This window comes from Dendrobates tinctorius, unplaced genomic scaffold, assembly GCF_039654945.1.
Source record: "Dendrobates tinctorius isolate UK_male_01 unplaced genomic scaffold, ASM3965494v1 ptg000319l, whole genome shotgun sequence".
Lineage (NCBI taxonomy): Eukaryota > Metazoa > Chordata > Amphibia > Anura > Dendrobatidae > Dendrobates > Dendrobates tinctorius.
The window spans coordinates 1233195-1249782 of NW_027361986.1; the positions used below are offsets into that span (position 1 = coordinate 1233195).

The 16588-nt window shown below is 43.6% G+C and overlaps 1 protein-coding gene across 4 annotated transcripts in view; it reads left to right on the plus strand.

The window, feature by feature from the left end:
* The window catches only part of PDE1B (phosphodiesterase 1B), a 491911-nt gene that overhangs the window by 276106 nt on the left and 199217 nt on the right, over positions 1-16588 (plus strand). Inside the window, exon 1 of one of the 4 annotated variants that reach the window (XM_073561417.1) lies at positions 5714-6351. The exons of the other annotated variants lie outside the window; for them this stretch is intronic. Coding sequence (XP_073417518.1) covers positions 6206-6351 — 146 coding nt within the window. The 5' untranslated portion in view covers positions 5714-6205. Of the gene's footprint in view, positions 1-5713; positions 6352-16588 lie in introns of those variants that run through there. 4 annotated transcript variants of the gene reach the window in all.

Sequence of the window (16588 nt, forward strand, 5' to 3'; positions counted from 1 at the left end):
TGAAAACCAGAGAAGTTGGCAACTATCAGATTGCAGACCCCTGAACCTATCAACACAACTAGCAGTAGCCGTGGGGGGTTCCTACGATGACCTAGACCCCTCGATCACAGCCGGAGAGATACATAGGCCTAAAGAAGGAAAGGGGAAATCTAACTGCCCCAGAGCAGACCCCAAAGCAATAGGCAGCCCCCCACATATAATGACGGTGAAGCAAGATGAAAACACTTACACAGACAGAAAGACAGGCTGAGCAAAGACGGGGCACAAAAACTACCTAGATAGGAACGGATAGGAAGGCTGCTGCCTGCAATCTGCCAAAACCCTATCAGAGACAAAAGCCAACAAGCTGATATAAAAATGGCCCTGAAGCAACTAAGCTTCAAAAACTAAATCAGCACTCAGGTACTTTCAGAAGACAGAGCTCACGGAACACTGCACACTCCAGCAGGGAGTGGCAGAATCCAAAAAGCAAGAAAAACAAAAAATCTTAGATGCAAAAAGGCAAAACAGAAAACTTAGCTTTAGGAGAGCAGGAATCAGACTGGTGTCCAAGAGTCCACAGAGAAATCACCCGCAGGGCAGAAAGGGCGTAGGCTGCCTTAAATCCAGTCAGTGACTCCACTCAGCCAATCGTCTTCATTAGTCCCAGGTGCCTGATAATCAGGCTCACTACCTTCCTTCACTAGAATAGAGAGTTCACCAGGCCTCAGTAACGGAGGGGAAAATGAACTCACAACAGTACCCCCCCCTTGAGGAGGGGTCACCGAACCCTCAACAACGCTACCAGGGCGATCAGGGTGAGCCCGATGAAAGGCACGCACCAATCTTTTGGCATGAATATCAGAGGCAGAGACCCAGGAATTATCCTCCTGACCATAACCCTTCCACTTAACCAAATACTGGAGTCTCCGTCTAGCCAGACGGGAATCCAGAATTTTCTCTACCTCATATTCCAAGTTACCTTCAACCAATACAGGGTCCGGAGGTGCCACCTCAGGCACAACTGGCTCAACAAACCTCTTCAACAAGGACTTATGGAACACATTATGGATGTGACAGGAAGAGCCAAACGAAAAGAGACCGGATTAATAATCTCCAAAATCTTGTAAGGTCCAATAAATCTAGGCTTAAACTTAGGAGAAGCCACCTTCATAGCAATATTTTTTGATGATAACCACACCATATCACCAATCTTAAACTGGGGACCAATGGTCCTATGTCGATTGGAAAACCGCTGGGCCTTTTCCTGGGAGAGAGATAACTTATCCACCACTTGGTCCCAGATCTGGTGCATTCTCTCCACCACAGTGTCAACACCTGGGCAGGCAGAAGGCTCCACCTGCCCTGAAGAAAATCGAGGGTGAAAACCAAAGTTACAAAAAAAGGTGACATCAAAGTGGCAGAACTAGCTCTATTATTTAAAGCAAATTTGGCCAAGGGCAAAAATGAAACCCAATCATCCTGATCAGCGGAAATAAAACATCTCAAATACGACTCCAAGGTCTGGTTTGTTCTCTCTGTCTGCCCATTGGTCTGAGGGTGAAAAGCAGAGGAGAAGGACAACTGAATTCCCAACTTGGAACAGAACGTCCTCCAAAATTTAGACACAAATTGAACTCCTCTGTCAGATACAATGTTCTCAGGAATCCCGTGCAAGCGAACCACCTGTTGCAAAAACACGGGCACCAACTCAGAGGAAGATGGCAACTTAGGGAGTGGTACAAGATGAACCATCTTAGAGAACCTATCACAAATCACCCAAATAACAGTCATTCTTTGAGAGACCGGCATATCAGAGATGAAATCCATTGAAATATGGGTCCATGGCCTCCTGGGGACCGGCAAAGGCATCAACAACCCACTAGAGCGAGAACAAGATTTAGACCGGGAGCAAGTCCCACAGGACTGCACAAAATTCCTGACATCATGAGACAAGGTGGGCCACCAAAAAGAGCGACTCACCAGATCTCTAGTACCAAAAATACCTGGATGACCAGCCAATGCAGAGCAATGAACTTCAGACATCACTCTCTTCTTCCACTGGTCAGGAACATACAACTTTCCACTGGGGCAACGCTCAGGTTTGTCCTCCTGGAACTCTTGAAGAGCAAGTCTCAAATCGGGCGAGATGGCAGAAAGAACTACCCCTTCGCCTAAGATGGTGGCAGGCTTGGTCACCACAGGAGAATCAGCAAAGAAACTCCTAGAGAGGGCGTCTGCCTTGACATTCTTAGTTCCAGGAAGGAAAGAGACCACAAAATCAAAACGTGTAAAAAACAAGGCCCACCTAGCCTGTCTAGGGTTCAAGCGTTTAGCCGACTCTAGGTAAATCAAATTTTTGTGGTCAGTGAGGACCACAACTTGATGTTTGGCTCCCTCCAACCAATGTCTCCACTCCTCAAATGCCCATTTCATGGCCAACAGTTCCCTATTCCCCACATCATAGTTACGTTCAGATGAAGAGAACTTACGGGAAAAGAAAGCACAGGGATTCATTTTAGATGTTACCGGATCCTTTTGGGACAACACCGCTCCTGCACCAATCTCAGAAGCATCCACCTCTACCTGGAACGGCAGTGAGACATCAGGTTGCCGCAGAAAAGGGGCGGAGGTAAATCTACACTTCAGCTCCTGAAAGGAAGCAACCGCCTCCGGAGACCAATTCAACACATCCGCACCCTTCCTGGTCAGGTCAGTCAATGGTTTGGCAATACTAGAAAATTTTGCTATAAATTTCCGATAAAAATTAGCAAAACCCAAAAACTTCTGGAGGGCCTTCAAAGAAGTGGGCTGAACCCAATCATAAATGGCCTGTACCTTGGCCGGGTCCATTTCAATAGTTGACGGAGACAAAATAAATCCCAAAAAAGAAATTCTCTGTACTCCAAAAAGGCATTTTGATCCTTTGACATACAGAGAATTCTCTCTCAAGATCCGGAACACAGTCCGAATATGTTCCACATGAGAATCCCAATCCTTGGAGAAGATCAAAATATCATCCAGATAGATAATCAAAAATTTATCGACAAAGTCTCGGAAAATATCGTTCATGAAGCACTGGAAGACAGAAGGGGCATTAGTGAGCCCAAAAGGCATCACCAGGTACTCAAAATGTCCCTCCGGAGTATTAAACGCCGTCTTCCATTCATCCCCCTGCTTAATGCGGATAAGATTATACGCCCCCCTGAGGTCAAGCTTGGTAAACCAGCAAGCACCTCTGACTCTAGAGAATAGATCCGAAATCAGGGGTAACGGATACTGATATTTAATAGTAATTTTATTGAGGGCACGATAATCAATACAAGGCCTTAAAGAACCATCTTTCTTGGCCACAAAAAAAAACCCGGCACCTAAGGATGAAGAGGATGGTCTAATATGACCCTTCTCCAACGCCTCCTTAATATAGGACCGCATAGCCTCGTGCTCGGGTACAGATAAATTGAAGAGCCGACCCTTAGGAAATTTACACCCCGGGTTTAGTTCAATTGCAGTCATAACTCCTATGAGGAGGCAAAGACGCAGACTCATTCTCACTAAATACATCATAGTAGTCCGCCAAATAGTCAGGAACCTCATGCGACTGAGGATAGGTGGAAAAAACCGGAGCCTCACTAAAGGTACACCGGCAACCCCAACTCACCACAGACACAGACTTCCAATCCAAAACTGGATTATGAATCTGCAACCAGGGAAACCCCAGAACAACGGCATCATGCAGACCATGCAACACCAAAAATCTGCAATTTTCTTGGTGGTCTGGGGCGACCCGCATGACCAACTGGGTCCAAAACTGAGGTTTATTTTTAGCCAGAGGGGTAGCATCAATCCCCCTCAAAGGGATAGGCGTCTGCAGAGGTGTCAACGGAAATCCACAACGTTTAGCAAAATCCAAGTCCATTAGGTTTAGCGCTGCTCCCGAATCCACAAAAGCCTTGGCGGAAAATGTGGACAGTGAACAGATCAGAGTAATCGCCAATAGAAACTTAGGCTGAACCCCACCAACAGAAAACGTGTGTGCAAAGCGTTTCTCACGTTTAGGACAAACAGAAATAACATGTGAGGCATCTCCACAGAAAAAACACAGCTTATTACGCCTTCTGAATTCCTGACGTTGCGCCTTAGACAAAACTCTATCACATTGCATAGGTTCAGACGTCTGTTCAACCGGTGGCAACACCTCTCGTGTAATCCTGCGTTCACGTAAACGCCGATCAACCTGAATGGCTAAAGACATAGAATCGTCCAGACCAGAGGGAACAGGAAATCCCACCATAGTATCTTTTACGGCTTCTGACAAACCCTTCCGAAAGAGAGCAGCCAAGGCACTATCATTCCAGGTAGTAAGGACCGCCCACTTTCGGAACTTTTGACAGTACAACTCTGCAGATTCTCGACCCTTGGTTCAATGCTAACAGGGTCTTTTCAGCCTGATCAATAGCATTAGGTTCGTCGTACAGCAACCCCAAGGCTTGAAAAAATGCGTTCACATTAGTCAGAATAGGGTCATCTGGTTTCAAAGAAAACGCCCAATCCTGGGGATCGCCGCGCAGCAAAGAGATGACAATTTTAACCTGCTGTGCGGGGCTCCCTGACGAGTTAGGCTTCAAAGCAAAAAATAATTTACAATTATTTTTGAAGCTCAAAAATTTAGATCGATCCCCAAAAAATACATCAGGTGTGGGGATCTTTGGTTCAACAGCATGTGAACGAGCAAGATAGGCGGAAATTCCTCGCACTTCAGCAGCGAGCTGCTGCACACGATCAGACACTTGCTTTATCTCCATTGAGAGGAAAAAAAAATTCCCCCTACGGCCTCAGAGATATAGAGGAAAGAATATACACACACCTTTTTTTTTCTTTTTTTTTTAAACACAATTCTTTCCTGCTATTGAGTACCCCAGGATCTGCGGTTTGGCGGGTGATTCTGTTATGATTGAGTCACCGTAGGAGGCAAAAACAGAAATGCTAGCTAAGTCCTGAAAACCAGAGAAGTTGGCAACTATCAGATTGCAGACCCCTGAACCTATCAACACAACTAGCAGTAGCCGTGGGGGGTTCCTACGATGACCTAGACCCCTCGATCACAGCCGGAGAGATACATAGGCCTAAAGAAGGAAAGGGGAAATCTAACTGCCCCAGAGCAGACCCCAAAGCAATAGGCAGCCCCCCACATATAATGACGGTGAAGCAAGATGAAAACACTTACACAGACAGAAAGACAGGCTGAGCAAAGACGGGGCCCAAAAACTACCTAGCAGGGAGTGGCAGAATCCAAAAAGCAAGAAAAACAAAAACAAATCTTAGATGCAGAAAGGCAAAACAGAAAACTTAGCTTTAGGAGAGCAGGAATCAGACTGGTGTCCAAGAGTCCACAGAGAAATCCCCCGCAGGGCAGAAAGGGCGTAGGCTGCCTTAAATCCAGTCAGTGACTCCACTCAGCCAATCGTCTTCATTAGTCCCAGGTGCCTGATAATCAGGCTCACTACCTTCCTTCACTAGAATAGGGAGTTCACCAGGCCTCAGTGATGGAGGGGAAAATGAACTCACAACAGAGCTGTCTTTTAGCAGGGGAAGGTTGTACTGGGTGTGGAATAGAGCCAGGGAGGTAGAGGTTTGGCAAGGGCTTTAACACTCCCAGAGCACTTGAACATCATTTGCATGAGGATTAAAGCAGCAGTTTTGCAGTCATGAAGCCACTGATGGCATAAATACAGCTAATGATGGCATCATCTTTCAGAGAGCAACATGACCATATATAAATAGTATTGGGGGATGATTCACGCTGACCGATTCCATTTAAGCACAGTACCAATTATGTCAGTGGCAATGTGATCTTCTCACATCTATCTACGTCATAAAATAAGATCACTTTGACAGGACCACACTAGCAGTTTTATTAATTCATCTGTGCCTGGCTTTAGTGTTCACATGTGGTGCCAGCCTCTCCTCAGCGTAAGCCTCCGGTTCTTCCGGATGTTGGAATGTACTGTGCGACAATGTTTCTAAAACAATTTATTGTGAATAATTTCCTTCTTCTAGCCTCTGAAACAAAGAAAAACTTTCTCAGAAGTTATTTCCAGAGTGTATATTTCCCCCCGCCTATTCTCCTCCCACCCCAGCCAAACAGCTGTCTAACTTCTGTAGCCTCTTATACCCCTTATTTTCCTGATGTGCAACATGGCTAGCTAGCAGAATCCCTTGAGAAATGTTGCCCAGCAGTTTTCTACAGACCGAAGACTACAAATTATCTGCGCAGTTAGAGTCTTGTCTGCAAGGAAAGGAGAATATCCAAGGCACCGAGAATAAGTTTATCCATGTCCGACGCAAGCATCTGCAAATCCCCGTCTTCAGGTAGGAAGAGCGTCAGTGACAAAGTATGATTGATGTCCAGCGCCTCGTTGTTAGTAAGTAAACCTTCACTTGTTGGGCGTAGTTTACTTTTTTCTCATTCCCTTTACTTTGAGCATTCTGGTACTCCATATCTTGTGTATTTTATCTGTATTCTACTCTATGTAGACTAAAGAGTCTATGTCTCCAGCACACAAAAAGCTGCCCACCATAATTAATTCCTAACTTTCCGTCATGGGACCTTTGAAGTCATGAACGGGTTACTAAGTCTTGGGTCTTTCCTCCAATTACCATTATCAGCTCTATTTTTAGTTTGTATTCCTTAGTGTATTCTCCATAAAGTTTTCCGCCTGAAGGAGAGTGTACATTCTTTAGTAGTCTTGTTTCCTTCTTTGGCTGGTGGTATAAATATGAACATTTTATGTATAAGTGCTGTCTCACGTCATGCCGCAGGAAGTATTAGGAGACACTGCATGCCTAGTAAATACTCTTCGCATGCTTGGCACTGACAGTTGTTTATCTCTCTCGATGCGGCTTGCACATGTAATGTGCGTAATAACTCCCGGTGCCCTGGGACTTTTTTTTTTGTAGGAAAATCTTCCTCATCATCATCATCATTATAATTATGGGGTTTTAAATGAAACCGTGTGTCATAATGTCCAACTACAATGAGGTTCCACTTAGGTACTCAATATCATGTTATTTTTCGTTCTTGTTTAGTTTTCATATATATATATATATATATATATATATATATATATATGTATATATTAATTAGCATTAACGTTTTACCCAACAATGTACATGACAGCGATGCCAATGGGGAGATATTGAAAAAGTCGGTGCAGGGTTGATGAACGCTGTAGACTATAGGTTGAAGAACCGTCATAGAATAGAGAAGATAGGTAGTGGACAGGTTGAATTATCCTAATATGTACCAGTATTTCCAGTTAATCTGCAATTACCGTACTAAATGGTTAAGTATTGGACTCCTTAGGGCTCATTCAGATGTCAGTGCAAATCGGTCTGATCTCAGACTAAAATGGTCATAGATGTTCCAACCCGAGTGTGAAATCTTCTTAAAAATACTTGAAGTTGTCATGCTTTCGTCCGGAGACCCTCAGCCAGTCCGTGCTTTGTGGACTTAGATCTCTCTAAGAATCTTCCTCCAGGGCGCATTTTAAAAGGGCATAACCAGTGTGAGATGTAATGACTGACAGTCTGCTCTCCTAATCTACGTGTTTCACATTGATAATGTACCCTTTCATTTAAAAATAGGCTCTGGAGGCAGATTCTCTGGGAGACCAATGTCCGCAGTGCACAGACTGGCTGCGGGTCTCTGGATTTCTCTAACATAATACATCTGATCACATAAATCAAGGTATCATTTTATTAAGCCTCCTGTGACCTATGTGCCCATATAGACAGCTTAGGAGGGTTGATCCCACTGACCGGTTCCCTTTAAAATTGTGGACATTGGAAATTAACCTGATTGTGCAGCATTCCAGAGAAGATATTTTGACAACCGAAAGTTGGAGGTTCATCTAATGGAAGATGTTAATCTTAGATCATTCGCAGGACATATAGCATTGGTAGAGTGACAGACAAAAATAAAAGCGAACATATTATACCCCTCCTCACATGTTAAGTGCCATAGAATAAATGGCACTATAATAATAATAATCAATGGAAGAGGTATGAGTCAAAATTTCATATTTGTACCCCCAAATTAATCCAAAGAAAGGAAAAATCAAAATGCATGACCCAATCTTCAAAAAAGTTTAAAAAAAATTCCTCCTGGTCCAGAGTTGTGATCAGACTGGATTTACAATTGGCCAAGGTTTCTATACATTTTCATAAGCTTTAAGGGTTTTTAATTTAAAAATTGTTTAAGCCTGTTTCGAAGCCATTAACCGCTTGACTAAATGCTTGGGTGACTATTGCACAAATCCGCAGATCCTATAAAGCCGTCTTGTTGCCTCTGGAGATAGGACCAATGGGGTGTCTCTGATTTTTTAAGAGAAATTTTTTTTTGTTCATATTTATTGCATAGGTCATTTACAGATGAAATTGTCATTGGCGAGATTATGCGGTAAAATCACAGACTAGGGTGACGGTGATTCATCTGCCATATTATGTATTGATGAATGCTGTTTGGCTTTTTCATTGATGCTGTTGATTCTTCTGTTTTGCTGTGATTGCTGAGTAGCCAACCACTGACTTGTGACTGTATATGGGTGCGATCAAGCTTGTAATCCAGTTTTTAACCTTGGGCACTTATAACTGATGCAGAGGCGTTTATCTTGTGCCCTCAACCTGTCACCTATTGTCTCTATCTATTCTATACCTTGCATTTGTGAGATGAGCACAATACCTTCCCAGAAAGCTGTCTGTCCTGGGGATTTTTCTATAAGATTGTTTCATCATAGTCTACTCTTTTCAGAGTTCAGTCTGAAACTTGTATTACACGAGTTGATTATTTTCCTCTGTTCTGTGATAGCTTTCTAGTTCATCTCTATATATAAAACTGAATGTATGTATGTATGTATGTGTGTATCACCAACCAATCATGAAGCATCTTTCATTTCACCAGAGCTGTTCAAAAGAAGCTAAGCTGTGAATGGTTGCTATGAGCAACAGTTTTCCTTGCAACCAATCACTAAGCATCTCTCATTTCACCAGAGCTGGTTAAAAGTAGCTGAGCTGTGATTGGTTGCTATGAGCAAGTTTTCCCACTTGACAACACCTCAGCAGACACTGACATGGTGGGAGAAATCTAGCATCCCCAGGAACATAAGCTCCCAGCCATTGTCTGCTCCCCAGAAAGGAGCAGAGAGCACATGACAGAAATGAATCCCCCCCTCCTGTAGATCAATGGTATGCAAGCTAGGGCAAATCCACTTAGCGTTTTGGTACTGACCCCAGGCCTTTCTTAAAGGGATCTCCGGTATGGAAGGCAGGGCAAATCCATCCAGTGCTTTGGTTCTGACCCCATGCCTCTCTTAAAGGGATCCTCGGTATGGAAGTCAGGGCAATTGCCTTCAAATGCTCTGGTACTGACCCCATTCTCTCTTAAAGGGATCTCCTGTACGGAAGTTAGGGCAAATCAGCGCTCTGATTCTGACCCCAGGGTTATATTAAAGGGATCATTGATATGCAAGTCAGGGCAAATCCATCCAGCGTTCTGGTTCTGATCCCAGGCTTTCCTAAAGGGATCCCTAGTATGGAAGTTAGGGCAAATCCACTCAGCGCTCTGGTTCTGACCCAAGGTCCCTCTTAAAGGGATCCCCGGTATGGAAGTCAGGGCAATTGCCTTCAAATGCTCTGGTACTGACCCCAGGCTTTCTTAAAGGGATCTCTGTTATGGAACTTAGGACCGTTCTACTCAGTGCTGTGGTTCGGACCCCAGGGTTCTATTAAAGGGATCATTGGTATGCAAGTCAGGGCAAATCCACTCAGCGCTCTGGTTCTGATCCCAGGCTTTCTTAAATGGATCTCTGGTATGGAAGTTAGGGTAAATCCCTCAGCACTCTGATTCTCACCCCAGGGTTCTATTAATGAGATCATTGGTATGAAAGTCAGGGCAAATCCACTCAGCGCTCTGGTTCTGAAGCCAGGCCTCTCTTAAAGGGATCACCGGTATGGAAGTTAGGACCTTTCCACTCAGTGCTCTGGTTCTGACCCCAGGCTGACAGGATGATGTGGGATAGTAGGGGTAGTAGTCCAGTGGCTCTGGCTGACGGGATGATGTGGGATATTAGGGGGAGTAGTCCAGTTGGCTCTGGCTGACAGGATGATGCGGGATATTAGGGGTAGTAGTCCAGTGGCTCTGGCTGATGGGATGATGTGTGATATTAGGGGTAGTTGTCCGGTGGCTCGCTCTGACGGGATGATGTGGGATATTAGGGGTAGTAGTCCGGCGGATGTGACGGGATGATGTGGGATATTAGTGGTAGTTGTCCGGTGGCTCTGGCTGACGGGATGATGTGGGATATTAGGGGTAGTAGTCCGGTGGCTTTAACGGAATGACGTGGGATATTAGTAGTCCGGTGGCTCTGGCTGATGGGATGATGTGGGATATTAGGGGTAGTAGTCTGGTAGCTCTGGCTGACGGGATGATGTGGGATATTATAGTGAATGTGGCTATGCGGAGTGGGCGGGGCTATACACTCAGCTTTATATATATATATATATATATATATATATATATATCCAACAATGTAGGCCAGCTCACTCCTGTGAACCACCTGGAACCTCAGCTGACCTGGTTAACTCCGTTGTGCCCGGATCTGGATGTAGGAGTCCATCCATACAAATGTGAACAACGACAAAGCAAAGTCCAGCAATAACGTGAGCAATCCAGGATGCTTTTTATTCATAAATCCATTAAAATGCAATGGTCCAAGCAGTTCAAAACAGCAATAACGCAGGAAAGTCGTGCAGATAGGACATATATATAATCATTATAATTTGTTATAACTAACCGTAGTTAGTTACTATGCCCGAGCAGCGCCGGGCTCTTCAGCTAGTATCAATATAAAGTATAACTGCAAAATAGTAGCAAGAAGAAACAATTTCAGTATTGGAGAGTCATCAAACTACTTATGTATGTTAAAAGTTGACCAGCTTTAAAGGGTGCCTGTCACCTCTTTTGGCGGTTATAAGATGTGGCCGCTGCCTTTCAGGGCTTATCAACAGCATTCTATAATGCTGTAGATAAGCCTCCTGTCCAGCTTGCAAGATAAGAAAAATAAGTTTTATAATACTCACCGGGGGGGGGGAGCGGTCCAGTCTGATGGGTGTCGCAGGTCCGGGTCTGGCGCCTCCCATCTTCTTGTGATGCCGCCCTCCTGCTTGCTTCATCGCTCCTGGCATCGCACTTCTGCGCAGGCGTACTTCTCTGCCCCGTTGAGGGCAAAGTACTGCAGTGCGTAGGCGCTGGGCCTCTCTGACCTTTCCCGGCATCTCAAGAAGATGGGTTGCGCCGATCCTGGATGTGCGACACCCATCGGACCGCACCGCATCGGACTGCCCCCCCCACCAGGTGAGTATAATAGAACATGTTTCTCTTATCTTTCAGGTAGGTACAGGGGCTTATCTACAGCATTTTAGAATGCTGTAGATAAGCCCTGAAAGGCAGTGGCCGCATCTTATAGCGGCCAAAAGTGCTGACAGGTTTCCTTTAATAAAAAAACATGACTTCATGATACTCTGTTGAGAGATGTTTATGCTTAACGTATTTTACAGAGGTAGCCGTTTTTAAACTAGCACACAAGAAAGATGGCATAATGTACAAACTTTACACTTCACACATGAAAAGCCTTTAAAGTGAACTTGTCATCAGGATCAGGCATGTTAAACTAAATGTATGTGCATGAAGTTACTGTCCTGCTGGTTTAAAAGGTAGTTTCACTGTAGAAATTTGCAGCCAGTTTGTTCCTTAAAGTGAACCTGTCAGCAGGATTTTGCTCAGTAAACTACACACAGTGTCAGGTTGGTGCTGTTATACTGATTAAAATGATACCTGGGTTGATGAAATCTGTCTTGTGGTTGTTGTTTAATCTGTATTTGTAATTTTGAGTTAATGATATGCTCGTTCTTCTGGGCGGCCTGTTGGGGTCTTTATGTGGTGCTTTGCTTACTTATTCATCTGTATGGGCTTTTGACAAGTCACTGATCCTTCACTGACCTGCACCCTATTTTACATACTGCATATCATATTGTGGGATTACAAAAATTAAAATTAGCATTCATTAAAATGGAGCCAGCGGCAGCCCATGCGCTATAGCATGATACATGCCTAATATGTATATATGCATTCATGCATATTGTCAGGGGAAAAATAAAAATTATCTTCATCAAAATGGCACCAGTACAAGACAGATTTCATAATCGCAGGTATCCTTTTAATCAGTATAACAGCGCCAACCTGACACTGTGTGTAGTTTACTGAGCAAAATCCTGATGACAGGTTCACTTTAATTATCTTTAGAAGTTTGTGTGCAATAAGCAGTTCGTACATCCAGGCAGGACTGTCAGTACGAGCTTCGGCTCTGCTTTGGTCCCTCAGCTGAATTGGGGTTGTCAGTATCTTGTTGCTATTTAAAATTTTGCGCCTAACTGCAGGCGGCACTTGCGCACAATCACCTCACGGTGGGATTCAGAAAAATGGTGTTGGCGCATGCATACATTGCTCTCCTGGCGGTCTTCATTAAAATGTTGCCAGTGGCGACGCATGAGCAGATTGAGATCTCGGCTTGTCATCTGTGCTTCGACAACACTGATGCTATTTTCCTGATGCCCAATGTGAGGTCAATGTGCGCAAGTGCCTCCCACGGCGCCGGCAACATTTAAAATAATAACAAGAAACAGACACCAGAGACAGGTGAGGGGCCGGAGCAGAGCCAAAGACCCTACTCACAGTCCCGCCCCAATGCGCGAACAGCTTATTGCGCACAAACTTATAAAGATAATTAAAGAACAAGCGGGCTGCTAATTTTTACAGCAAAGGTACCTATTAAATCAGTTGGACAGCACCTTTATGCCCATACATTTAGTTTAACCTGCCTGATCCTGATGACGGGTTCTCTTTAACCTTGTATAGTTAGGTGTTGAGTTATGCACTAGTACATCAGGATGTCTTGCTGCATCAAAATAACTCTATAATTTTTAGAAATGCTTCATCTGTAGCTGTGGTCACCCAGTGGTTGTGATGTAACTTGCTATCTATCGAGAATTTGGTAGTACATCACCATAATAGATTTAATTTGTATAATGAGAAATTGAGTCCTTAACAAAATTAGCGAACAGTGATAGTAAAGACATCTGTATGATGAAGTGTTGTCATTAATATTCTGTAGGATTGCAGGTATGAAGGCAGGATAAAGATGGAAAGGCAATCATCAGGGAGACAAGTGGAAAACAAAGGGATGGAGCTGCACGAATAACCTAGTTGGCCATTTGTTCTTAAAAAGTATTCTACAGTGTATGAATTGTGGGAGTAAGGCGTCCTACACATGAAGTTCTGATCATCTGCTTACAATTACCGTATATACTCGAGTATAAGCCGACCCGAGTATAAGCCAACCCCCCTAATTTTACCACAAAAAACTGGGAAAACTTATTGACTGGAGTATAAGCCTAGGGTGGTAAATGCTCCATAGATTATTCCCCATATGCTGCCCCCATAAGAAGCTCCATAGATTATTCCCCATATGCTGCCCCCATAAGAAGCTCCATAGATTATTCCCCCATATACTGCCCCCATTAGAAGCTCCATATTTTTCCCCCATATGCTGCCCCCATTAGAAGCTCCATATTGTTCCCCCATTAGAAGCTCCATATTGTTCCCCCAATAGAAGCTCCATATTGTTCCCCCATATGCTGCCCCCAATAGAAGCTCCATATTGTTCCCCCATGTGCTGCCCCCATTAGAAGCTCCTTAAGATTATTCCCCCATGTGCTGCCGCTGCTGCTGCATGTAAAAATAAAAAAATGACATACTCACCTCTCCGTCGCTGGGTGTCAGATTCTCACCTGTCCTGCGTCCATGGCTGCTCCCCGCTATCTGCCACGTCATCGGTCAGTGACGTTCACTCTGCAGGGGGCGCGGCGCGCACTAACCACGTCACCGCGCCCTCTGCTGTCTGAAGTCACTGACCGATGACAGACAGCAGCAAGCAGCGATGGACGCAGGACAGGTGAGTATCGCTATACTTACCGGTCCTGACGCTGTGTCTTGAGCCCCCAGCTTCTCCGCGCTCTCTCTTCCTGCCTTCAGCGGTCACGTGGTGCCGCTCATTAATATGCGCATATTCATGAGTTTTAATGAGCGGCACCACGTGACCACTGAAGGCAGGAAGAGAGAGCACGGGGAGAAGCTGGGGGCTCAAGAGACAGCGTCAGGACGGGTAAGTATGACCTGACACCCCCGCCCCCCTCCCCCTCTGACCCCCCGGTGTATATGACTCGAATATAAGCCGAGAGGGGGACTTTCAGCCCAAAAAAACGGGCTGAAAATCTCGGCTTATATTCGAGTATATACGGTACATCTATGGTATCAAGAGAAGGATCAGATATTCGTGCATCAGAGAGCGAAAACATTTTCAAATGAAATTTTAGAGAATATTTCCCTTCTCCCTGACACTGGTCGGAATACATTGTTAGATGAAAAAATATACTGTAAGTGGAAGTGAGGGATCAAAGCTCCTGAATGTAGTGTGCAAGGAGCATAAGCTAAAGTATATATTTCCCTTGATTTTTGGATGACATACAGTGAAAACTAGGCAATAGCATTGCCAAAACATCTGTGCAACATCAAGGATGCGGTTTTCTATGTAATTTGGGTTTCTTGGAGACAGATAACACTCAGTATGTTTCCTATATATCATACTGTTGGATGTAAGCTTCTGGTAGGAGACAAGAACACCAAATACAGTGCTCTGCAAACAGCCTCGAATATTGACCGTTTTTAGTGCTTCTTCAAAAGAATTTGAACAACAGATCTTGAAACTCCAGCCTTCTTTGAAATCTTTGCCTGGGAGAGACCTTGCTGATGCAGTATAACTGCCTTGTGTCTTGTTGCTGTGCTGAGACCTGCCACGGTATATCACCTTTATAGCAGAGATTGACTGTTCCTCACCCAGTTTTAAGCCTTCAGTGCAGCTGTTTCTATTTCAGTTAATCTTTCAGCCTAAATATGAAAATGATGATCATTATTACCAATAATTAGTTACTCATGCACCTATAATCCTACAAAATCTCTGACTTTGTACAAGTGTACCTAGAAGAATTGATATTGTTTTGAAGGCTAAGGACTGTCGTACCAAATATTGATTTGATTTAGATTTCTTCACTTTTTAGTTCATTCACTTTTGTTAATTGATAAAAATTAATTTCTTTTATTTTTATGGAAGCACGCTTACTTTGGAACATTTTTTTCCATAACTGCCTAAGGATTTTCTACAGTACTTTTTATATGAGAGAGAATTGTGGGATCAAAACAAAAGATTATTTGGTATTTAAGCATGTCCATCCTACATGTTATGTGCCATCATTCATATTGTGTGATATTTTTTGATGCTTGCAATTTATTAGAACCAGATTTAGTTTAATATCTATGCAGTAAATACTGTAATTCTGTGCCGTTTGTAAGGTAGAAAGAGATTTAAGATCCAGCTATGTTTTTTTCCACTATAATCTTTTCCTTAGGAGAGGATCATTTTTTCTTGGAAATGCTCTCATCCAAACAGTCAGTAAGACAGACAGTGTCCCGTAGGGCGTCGTAACTCCATTTATTTTTTACCTAAAGGAAGAAGTGATAAAGAGAAGTGATAAAGAAATAGTTTATTTAAGAAGCTATAGTTTGAAGGGGATAGATGGATGATTTTTATTTTATAGCGTTCACTGTTTACTTCATGACCAAATCAGGTCGTCATTATTATAAATGTTTTACTTTTGGAATTTTTATTTTAAAATTTGTGCAAAGCTGATATGGACATTTTTGCAGGGCTGTGGAGTCAGTAAGCCAAACCTCCGACTCCTCAATTTCCCTGACTCCGACTTCCTCATACATGCTTCACTACTGAGCATAAAGTTCAGCACAGATTCATCTCAGATACGACTGCACAGCACTGGTCACTACTGAGCATGTACATAAAGTGCAGCACAGCTTCATCTCAACTACGACTCCACAGCACTGCTCACTACTGAGCATGTATATAAAGTGCAGCACAGATTCATCTCAACTACGACTCCACACCACTGGTCACTACTGACCACATACATAAAATGCAGCACAGATTCATCTCGACTACGACTCCACAGCACTGGTCACTACTGAGCATGTACATAAAGTGCAGCACAGATTCATCTCAACTACGACTCCACAGCACTGGTCACTTCTGAGCATGTACATAAAGTGCAGCACAGATTCATCTCAACTAAAAGCCAAGATCCTTAGATCAGGAACAGGACATTTATAGGACATTTCATAACTTTCCTAAATTATTATGAAAAAATATTCAGCGCATCCTGCACTGAATAATTGTACCCAATTTATTAGACATTTTATGAGTCAGTGTACACCTACTTTGACTCCACCAAAATGGACTCCAACTCCACATCCCCGATTTTAAGTTTATCACATTTGTTATGTTATTATGACTTGTCAAAAAATTACACTGATCAAGATCTGAATGAGGAGATCCTTTCAAATCAGTGATGTGCCAGAAGCCTTTTT